General features: G+C 35.0%; 1 protein-coding gene across 1 annotated transcript; it reads right to left on the bottom strand.

Moving 5' to 3' along the window:
• Window positions 1-1,904: 1,904 nt before the first annotated feature.
• Window positions 1,905-5,017, bottom strand: LOC131021124 (uncharacterized). Its single transcript, XM_057950216.1, has 5 exons — window positions 4,670-5,017; window positions 4,451-4,557; window positions 2,751-3,255; window positions 2,496-2,614; window positions 1,905-2,418 (listed from the first exon to the last, which is right to left on the bottom strand). Exons 1-5 carry the CDS (start codon window positions 4,919-4,921, stop codon window positions 2,220-2,222), a joined length of 1,182 nt encoding a protein of 393 aa, XP_057806199.1. The 5' UTR covers window positions 4,922-5,017; the 3' UTR covers window positions 1,905-2,219.
• Between the last annotated feature and the right edge of the window lie 5,504 nt (window positions 5,018-10,521).

Raw genomic sequence — 10,521 nt, 5'->3', positions numbered from 1 at the left:
CCGGATCCATACCAATTCAATGGAGTCTCCTCCCACATAGGTTAATCCACTTAGGTTAACTATAAAATAAATTAAACATGATATAATTCCTCATTAAAAACCCGCTCTGATAGCATTTTGAGAAGCGGGGGATCAGCACTATAATTAAGCCATTTTTCAATACTTGTACACAGTTGAATCACAACGTGCACAGTCGACCTAGGGGCGCAATTGTCTTTAAATAGGATTTTGGCTAGAAAAGTCATTTTTTAAAAGAGGTGGCTAAAAAAGTCATAAACTATGTGCTTTAGGCTACAAATGTCAATTCCCACTTTTAATAAAGTGATTGATATGTTGTGAATGGAATAAGGGTCCCACATTTTATGTGAGAGTTAAAATAATTAAAGTGGAGTAAGGGCCCCACTTACTTTTACCAAAAATAGAAATGGATACTAAAATATGGGACGACCAAAAAAGGAAAGTTGGATACTAAAAGTTGGGACGGAGGGAGTATAAACAAAGGGGTTGATCTACCTTTTCTTGTAACCTAACTTGATTAATTGCAAAAATTCGTTTCTTCCCATGCACCAAATAAGTCAAAAGAACTTAATTGTGATTTACGAAAATTTTACCTTTTCTATAAGAATTTAAATTTTAGTTGTCACTTTCTGCCGCGGCTCAGATCATGTTGGTTTATGATTCAATAATGTAATAATTAATTGTTTGGTGTTTCTTAAACAAGGTTTACCTAGTGAAGGCCGCTAATATATTTGTTATTTGGGAAAAGTTGTCTACCCATGATATCTCAAAAAACTATAAAACTCATGTATTTAATTTTTTGTTCCAATATGTATGATGCAACTTAAAGATTTTTAGTCTAAGATTAATATACTACGAGTATTTAAATTTAAAATAATAGAGAAAGAACCCAACATTTAGGACTCTAGGAAAAATATTACGCTCTTTGTCCCGTGAATCTTGAGGCAATTCTTTTTGGCACGAAAATTAATAAAGAGATTTTTTTTTACCATATAAAAAAATGACTCAAGATTTATGGGATGGAATTTATTGTCAATTGTCATGTCGGAGTCACTGAAGTCCTTCGGAAAGTGCAACCATGAATTTAACATCTTTCCCTCAATTAATATGCTCTCAAAATAGAAATAAATAATCAAATACATCCACATCTTTCGATGCATTTCTTTTGTTATCTACTCGGCTATTCCAATATAAGTAGAGCAGTATTCCTCCGTCTTAACTTTTAGTATTCATTTGATAAATGCACTTATTTTAATAAAATGATTGGATGTATTGTGAATGAAATAATGGTCAACTTTTTATGTGAATGTTAAAATAATTAAAATGGAGTAAGGATTCCACCACTTTTGTTAAAAATAAAAATAAATACTAAAATATAAGATAATCAAAACAAGAAAGATGAATATTAAAAAATGGGATGAAGGGACTAATTTCAAAATCTATTCTCATCCAAATTAATTTCAAAATCTATTCCCATAAGTGGCAATGCTCTGGCCTCTGATAGAATATTTTGATTTGCGTAGTCTCACTTTAAAAAAGATATCAAGGAATTAATATATTAAAAAAAATTATATGATGCATTAGGAGAAAAGGTAAATATTGGCTCATTTGACGTCGTAGACAGATTAAAGCGACAATCACAAATAACTCAAGTAAAACAATAATGGCATTATGCACGCAAAATGCATCATATTACGAATTCAACCACTAAGTTTAGCAAGAATATAATCACAAATTCAAATCTAATTATTGGTGTTTGACTTGAATCCTTTATTATATTTTATCTTTTCTCCAAGAAGTATACACCCCTACGGGAAACAATCTCATATAATAAGTGAAGATTGCATACAGGCAGCACTAGAATCATGCTTAATGTAACACTCATAGAAGATGAAATACAATTTTATATTTTTATTGTTACAAATACAACATTCAAATCATGTTCCCTTCCTACCTATATTATTATGGTGGTCAAGTGTCATGCGCCATCAAAAACCATCATACTCTTTTTGCCCCATGATTAGCTCAAATAATTCCATGCATACTGTTACACCCAATTTGGTGAAAACAAAGTTATCCACAACCTTATCATATGTCGATCCCCACACTTAGGGAAATATTCAAAAAGCAAATGAAGAAGCCATGTGCATGTCTTTCTCCATCTTCAAACAACCAACTAAGGCAAGGCATTGCTCACCTGACTATGCAACAGCCACGACGTAAGCGTTCCAAGAATCCTGCTGTTGGAAGCTCGTAGCCTCTTCGTACTTTATATCTCGCCCAGCTGATAACCCATCCGTGCGCCTAATTTGCTCGCTGTCGGGCATATTACGTATCCAAAAGTGAACTGAGCGAAATCCGGCCTCTTCCAAGCAATCTTTAACTTCGGGCAACGACCATCTAGGAAAGCAGGGAGTTTAGCTATGACGGCATGTAGCATATGAATCACGTTAAAGGATAAAACCAAGCAAGCTTACAGTCTCCAGCTGTAGCTAAATGCATGTCGAATCTTCCTTTGCTGCTTGTGGAGGTTGTAGTGTAGACTGATTCTCGTTTTCCTCTGAATTATGTCGAATTCAGCTTGCTCCCAGACATACTGTAACAGATAGAAACACGATATGGGTGAAATCATAATCGTTCTGGAAGAGTTGGAGATTCTTCAATCAAGGTAAAATAAGACCTATGATCAGTAGATCACGAGCATAACATTTTCAGGATTAGGAGTGCCTTACTGTAAAATTAGGAAATTTCCTCTGAAGCCGCAGCACACCCTCTGAAGATGTGCCTCCGTACAAATCCATCACAAATATACCACCTTTCCGGCTTAGGGTATTGAGTGCGTGCTTGAAATACAAAATCAGCTCTTTACGATTGTGCAGACAGCAGCAACTGTAGTTGAAAGCACACACTATGTCTCTAGGAGGCAACTGAACGTCGTTTAAGGAATTAGCATTTTGGCCGGCCTCAGCGCTATCCTGTACACCAGAACTCGTTGTGCCATCCATTGAATCACCTTCATCATCTTCTAAAGTCATTTTCTGCAAAATCTCGTCAGGGCTAAAGTTAACCAATTTTGATTCGAGAGGTTGCAAGACATTTCCATGAAGCAGGGATATTCTGGAGCAGACATCAGGCCCGATTCTGTTGACATTATTCTCCAGACACCAGTTGAGTGCCTCGACATCTAAATCTAAGCCTATGGCAGTTCTCCTAGCATCACCGTGAAGCCATTCTACACTGGGGAAATGCATAAGATTGGAAGGATTACATCCTTGTAATTGCAACCACATGTGACAAACAAATCAACTCGTATTAACCAATCAAACTTGTTGAATAAATAGTTTTCATTGTATCAGTGGAAAACTGAATATTTAGAAATAAGTTCAAATTAATAAGTTTGAGATGGCTAAGGTATGATTTGGTTGCAAAAACACAAGAAATCAAAGTATTTTGGTCCTTTTTGAAAAAGAAATTCGGAAGTATAACGAATGCAGAGAAATCATGCATGCATCCAAGAATTGTTTAAATCCATAATCACACATACATTATTTCTCTTCTAAGACCCAATGGTTCCATATTCAATATCTAACTTATAATAAATTTAGTATTAGCAGTTACCACGCAGCATTATGTCGTATATGATCAAGAAATCACTTAATTTTGGAGCCAATAAACACGAAAAGCTTCCTAAATTGACAGATTAGAACATTATTTGATAGAAACCAGGTTTCGCGGCAAGTAAAATACATGAACAAGAAATTACTTAGCATCAAGTAGTATGATCAAGAAATTACTTAATTTTGGAAGCAATAAACACGAAAAGCTTCCTAAATTGGCAGATTGAATACACTAGTGGCAACTAAACTACATGATCAAGAAATTAGTACTTAATTTGGAACCAATAAACACGAACAGATTCCTATATTGACAGATTGGTATATTAGTTGATAGGAAACTGATTTAGCAGCAACTAAACTACATGATAATGGCCTGTTAGACAAGTATAGCAGTAGTAGAAGTGTACGCTCCCATACACGAGCTAACTTATACATGCAGCAATGCTTCTCTGTTATAGTAACTACAACAATAAAATGAAAGCGCATGACCAGATGCAAAATTATCAAAAATCTACAAGAAACCTTCCAAAGAAGACGCAAGAGTGAATATACAAGTAAACACGAAATCATCTTAGCCAGTTAGACTGACTTCAGATCATCTATTCAAAAACAATGTCAAAGCGAATATTTAGCAATATAACCAGCCAATACGCAAAGCATTGTATTATTATAAAATTAGCAACAATCAAATTATAATTCGTTCTATTTTCAGGTCAAACGCCCTCCATGATCATCACACATCAAACAAATGCATAGAACATAATCAATCAATTACCAAAAAAAAAAATCAAGACTGAGGGCAGTGTTCAATATACCTCAAAAGAGCAGTGCCACAAAAGTCCTCTTGTAAATGGAGGGGCGCCCTCCCACCCACATACATCAAAAAGAACTTCTGCAGATAGCTTATATCCCCTTTTGGCGACTGCAATTCAAGTAAGGCATATAATTCCATTCAATGCGAGAGTCATTAAAACATAACAGATAACAAAAACAATGCATTTCAAGAAAGTAAAGGTTCGAACGTTTCAGCGCACCTGCACGGACTGTTGATAAAGAGAGAATTTTGAGGGTAGCCCACTGTCGATTCCTGCACTAGTCTCGGAACCCTTATCTTTTTCTTGATTTTCTTCATCTTCTTCCTGCGATTCTTGGTCGGAATCGGAGAGAGCGGAAGAAGGGTTTAACGGGTAACCATTAGTCTCTTCTTCTTCGTTGTCTTGAAGAGCGTAGGATGATTTTTTTCCTCGGCGGTGGTTGAGGCTTTGCTTCTTGCCGTGTTTTCCCATTTCCGGTTGGAGAGGCGGCGGTGGGCAGCTCGGACTGATTTTATACTTCCGAGTTAGTTTCCACTCTATCAGTTTAGGCTTTGCCGCTTTGGTAAGTTTTATTAGTATTTCAATTTGGGTTAATTATAGAGCGACCATAATTAACAACTTTATTAGTTTTAACAAAAAAGAAAAATTAACAAATTTTAATTTATTTTTTATAGAGCTTGAATTTTGGAAAATTGTTTAATTATAATCATAATTACACTAAAATTATAACTATAATTTTTTTTAATCAAAATTATACTTGAATGATGATCAATCGTCACGAAACTATAGCATATAATGTGATCTATACTAAAAGGGATTTTTAATTGTGGGTAGCCTGTGTGTGCGTGTGTTGGCTAAGCGGTAAGAGGTTAATGTCTGAGGCCAAAGATCTTGGGTTCGAATACTCTATGACTCGACTTTTAAATTTCATTATTTAATAATGTTAATTTATCAAAATAAAATGGTGGGTAGCCTATCATTATCGGACAACCGATGTGATCATAATCACGCCTAAAAATTAGTGCAACAACGCTATCTTTAATTTTTGATTTCGATTACACCGAATTTTCAGGCTTTGTTCCGATCAAACTGTTGGTCTATTAACGAATTTTTGATTTCGATTACACCGAATTTTCAGGCTTTGTTCCGATCAAACTGTTGGCCTATTAACGATGACCCACACACTATTAGAAATCTCCTTTAATATATAATACATTGATCATCGTTTTAAGTACTATTTTGATAAATAAAAGCTATTGCTATAATTTTGATGCAATTGTAATTAGAATTAAATAAATTTTCAAAGTTCATGCTATATAAACAACATATCAAAGTTGACACTGCAGCATAAAAAAAAAGTTGAAACTGTAAATGGAAATTCACTGAAATTTCATGTTATAAATTATAACTAACCCGTCCCCTTTTTCCTTCCCTTTAAAAGCATAAACAAAAGAGAAAAACTACTTTCGTTTCATTTGAAAGGAATGAGGTTTATTGTCAAGACAATTTCACCTAAATACATAAATTTCATTAAATTATGTTTTTTATATGAATTTAAAATTATATCTTTACAATAGGGTGTAAACAAATCAAGCTGCTCGCAAACTATTCGGAGCTCGGCTCGAAAAAAGCTCGTTCAAGTTCGTTTAGAGAAGCTCGATAATAAACAAACCAAACTTGAGCTTAGTAGTATTCGGCTCGTTAGCTCGTGAACATGTTCGTCAAGTGATTCAGCTTGAAAAATATAAATTATTAGTATATACAACTTATATTTATCCACTAAAATTAATAATAGTTGTATTAAATCTCTAATTAATTTTATTTGTCATAAGAAAATAATTAATATATTTATTATTTTAAATAAAATAATCAATATTTTGCATATAAATATAAATTTAGAAAGTTCGTATAGGTTTGATTAGGCTCGTGAGCCGCTCGCGAGCCTCAAAGTATTCGGTAAATAAAGTTCGAGATTCGATTCGATACTAAACAAACCAAACTTGAGCTTAAATACCAAAAAAGTGAGTGAGTTCATGTATTTATAGGTCATTATAAATTCATGTAATTATATTTGTATCACTTTGATATTGCCGCATGTTTAAAACCACGCTTGTCAGATCTAGAGCTACTATAAATTCAGGTTCGGCAGAGCTGACAATATAATTTAAAGAAGATACAAATATATCGAGCAGACACGAAGATTGACCAAATCTGACTAAAAAATATCTACCATCATCGTCAGATCTGAAAGATAAAAATATATGTAATTTTAGTTCTCTTATTTAGACAGGATACTTTTTTTTTTCCTTTATTGGTGTTTTTTTCACTGGATTTTCATAGTAAAAGGTTTTAACGAGTATTGGGCCAAGGGACCTTCATTAATGGGCCATTCGCATTAGGTTTTAGGATTAGGTTTATGAGTTAATCTATAAATAGTATAAAAAAATCAAATGTAAAGACATTAATCATTCTTCATTAAAAAATAAATACAAAAAGAGAAAATCAATTCTTCTTCACAATCTTTCACATTTTCTTCGTGTTTTAGATTCAATTTTCTTCTCGAACCTATCACAAAGATTGTAGGCCACCAAAATTGGGAGGCGCATGCCGTCATTCATGATAGTCGCCACGCCCAATACGATATGAACCAAAATCATAATCAAAATAGGCTTCAATTTGTGCACTCAAAAAATTTAATTTATCGATAGTTCTTTTTATTGAATTCTCAAAATTTTAAGTTGAAGGATGTACAATTCTCTGTAGGGTTTATATTTGCAGAAACATACTCCCTCCGTCCATGAAATAAACTCCCATATGGGATTCGGCACGAAAACTAAGAAAAACTGATAAAGGTGTATTGAGTGGAATAAAGGGTAGTGCTAATGACTTTTGATTACTTTTGTTAATCCAATTTACATAAAGGTATTGAAAGTATTGATTCTTTTATTATTATTATTATTATTATTATTATTATTATTATTATTATTATTATTATTATTATTATTTCATTTAATTAAAATGAAGGGCAGACATTTTTATTTTTCTTTAACCCCAAAGTATTTTTTTTAATCTAGTTTCTTTTTACTGAAATTAATAAATAACGTGTAAATCTTGCAATTAAAAAATGGCATCATCGGAAACTGTAAGGTTTCAATAAATGGCATAAATGCCAATTTTTTATCTGAAAAAAAAAAACTGATATTGGAGGCAGAAAAGTGGCGGCAGTTTCTTCAAGTGCTAAAAGTCAATTTATAAATTTATCCCACCCAAAATTTTGGAGGGAATACTTTTACCTCTCACTAACCTTGAAAACAACAATAAATAGGATCATTAACTTCACCATTTACTCAAAATTTAAGAGCTAGGCCTAAGTTAACTAATGAAGAAAAGAACTCCATCGCATAATAACTACTCCAACACAACACGAACAGAAAGCTTCGTCATGGTGCGAAGAAAGAGGCTGCCGAGATGTTCCACATCGATGTGAGGACAGTTTGGGTGATCTAGACATCTGCTACCGTGCAACAGGCACTCGGATTACCTATTCAGTTAAAAAACATGAAGGATAAGTGGAAGATTGATATTGAAAAAGTGAAGAAATTATCGGTGTTAGAAAAATCGTCCCTAAGAGTCATGACAGATAACCTAGCAGTTAGTAAATCACTTTTTCATGTATGGGTGAAAGAAAAAAGAATCTTAAACCTCATACTAATGCAATCAAGCCTTTCTTGACTGTTGAAAATAAGCTATGTAAGCTTAAATGGAGCCTGAATCAGCTTAGTGCAGTAAATGAAGACGGGTTCATTAAATTTTAGTCAATGTACAATACTATGCACATTGATGAAAAGTGGTTTTACTTGACAAAGAATAAGGACATATACTACCTGTTACCGGGCGGAAAAGAGCCTTATAGGTGCTGCAAATCAAAGAGGTTTATCCCAAAAATAATGTTTATGTGTGTTGTGGCAAGGCCAATCTTATATGCACAAGGAAACATTATTTTTTATGGTAAACTATGGATTTATCCCTTCATAATAGAGAAGGCATCACAGAGGAATTCAAAAAACAGGGTGAAAGGCACATTGGAAGTAAAACTCAATTACAAACATAACCAAAAAGAAAATTAGGGACTGCATGATCTCTAAGGTTCGGCTATTTATCCTTTGCTATCAAATTTCGCATTATGAGTTCATCATGTAGCTTATTTTTCTCTTATTGACAGATGGTTCCACACTATAAGGCTAAATGGCCTGAATTTGCAAGCAAGGACATATTTATCCAACAAGACAATGCAAAGCCACATATAAAGCCTAATGACCCAGAGTTTGTAGCAGTTGCAAGACAAGATGGACTTAATATCCAACTTGCCTGCCAACCTGCTAATTCCTCGGACATTAACGTGAATGACCTTGGCTTTTTTAGAGCGATTCAGACACTGAAAGACCAGAAACAAGCCAAAAATGTGGAAGAACTATTAAAAAATGTGCAAGATGCTTACGAAGAGTACCCTCCAAAGAAGCTTAATCATGTATTCCTCACACTACAAAGTTGCTACCATGAAATCATCAAAGACAAGAGGGCAACAACTACAAGATCCCCCACATGAACAAGGAAAGATTAAGCAGGCTGCATATTCTACCAGATGTACTAGCTGTTGAGGAACAACCAGTACATGAGTCAATTCAGTTCATAATTTCGCAGGCAATCGAAGATCCAGGATAAGGCAGCATGGATCTACTAAGGCAAAGGCTACAACAGGTGGTAATCACTTAGGATAGTAGGTTTAGTTATTTTTTGTTAAGGTTTACAAACCCAAACTGATGCTAATCTCTGTTTTGACTTGTTTGGAATGTAAATCATGATTACTTAGTTTCTATACACCTAATGTACCTCCAAAACTAGGCTTACAACCTAGTGGTGGCTCATTCAAGTGTATAATATATATCAGCCCTCAGAAAACACTCAACATCGGGCTTTTTATTTTGCTTATTTCAGTAACATTGTTCGTAATCAATTTAATACCCAATTAATGGCACCACCAGCCCCCACACATAGTAAAATGACATCACCAGCCCACATTCACCACATATAACCAACAAATGGCATCACCAGCCCCCAAACACAATGAAAAATCACATATAGACAGGGGAAGTAATCACAACAACAATTATTGACAAAAACCCTCAGAAAACAATCATCATAGGGTTTCCTCAAGGCTAAGTGCAGTATCATTGTACCAATATCAGTTCAATAACAAAAAATGGCATCACCAGCCCACATTCACCATATATAACCAACAAATGGCATCTTCAACCCCCAAATACAATGAAAAATCACATATAGACATGGGAAGTATTCATAGCAACAATTATTCACAAAAATCCTCAAAAAATCCACAAAGAACTATTTCACCTGTTTATGGCAGAGATAGGACACTAGGATAGTAAAATCCTAGGGTTTGTAGCCTCCGAGCACGGACAGAGGACTCTGGCTCATTTCGTACAAAGGGCGGCGGCGGCGGTTCATCAACGCTCCGGCCACCGCTAGCAAGCAAAGCGTCGTACCCACCATCATCGAGGATTACTGCCTCAGAGATGCCCACTCATTGAGTGTATTTTGCACTCTCAAATTGGGTGAAATTATAGAACTCTACCTTTTCCAGAGATTTAGGTTCCGAAACCCTAGCTTGAAGAGTTCGCATCACCGGGACCCGATCCATGGTAGATCTTGTCACCAAGACCAAATGAAGAGTAGATCGAGGCGGCGTAACGCTAGCTTCAAGAGTGGGCATCGGCGGTTGCGACTCATCAAGAGAATCGCTTTGCATGTGGAAGAATTTGGATTCCGGCACCATAGACTCGGTTTTAGGCACCATCGACTCGGTTTCCTCTTCCAGAGAATTGGATTCCGGCACCACACACCCATGGAAGGCGGCATAGGAAACGAAGAAGAAGATCAGTGAAACGGAAACGAAGAAGAAGAAGATCGAAGGAAAATCGATAGAGGAAGTGAAGAACGACGAAGAGTAAAGGCCGAGAGACGTTATGTTTTCCCAAAAAGGGAATAAATCA

This window comes from Salvia miltiorrhiza, chromosome 1, assembly GCF_028751815.1.
Source record: "Salvia miltiorrhiza cultivar Shanhuang (shh) chromosome 1, IMPLAD_Smil_shh, whole genome shotgun sequence".
NCBI lineage: Eukaryota > Viridiplantae > Streptophyta > Magnoliopsida > Lamiales > Lamiaceae > Salvia > Salvia miltiorrhiza.
The sequence above is the reverse complement of the archived record's forward strand: the minus strand, read 5'-3'. Positions and strand labels throughout refer to the sequence as shown.

Excerpts from the sequence above, each read along its gene's own strand:
- LOC131021124 (XM_057950216.1), bottom strand. The coding sequence starts at position 4,921 with ATGGGAAAACACGGCAAGAAGCAAAGCCTCAACCACCGCCGAGGAAAA. Across the intron at positions 4,558-4,669 it reads TTTATCAACAGTCCGTGCAG|TCGCCAAAAGGGGATATAAG; the intron begins GTGCGCTGAAAC and ends CTTGAATTGCAG. Across the intron at positions 2,419-2,495 it reads TTTAGCTACAGCTGGAGACT|ATGGTCGTTGCCCGAAGTTA; the intron begins GTAAGCTTGCTT and ends CTGCTTTCCTAG.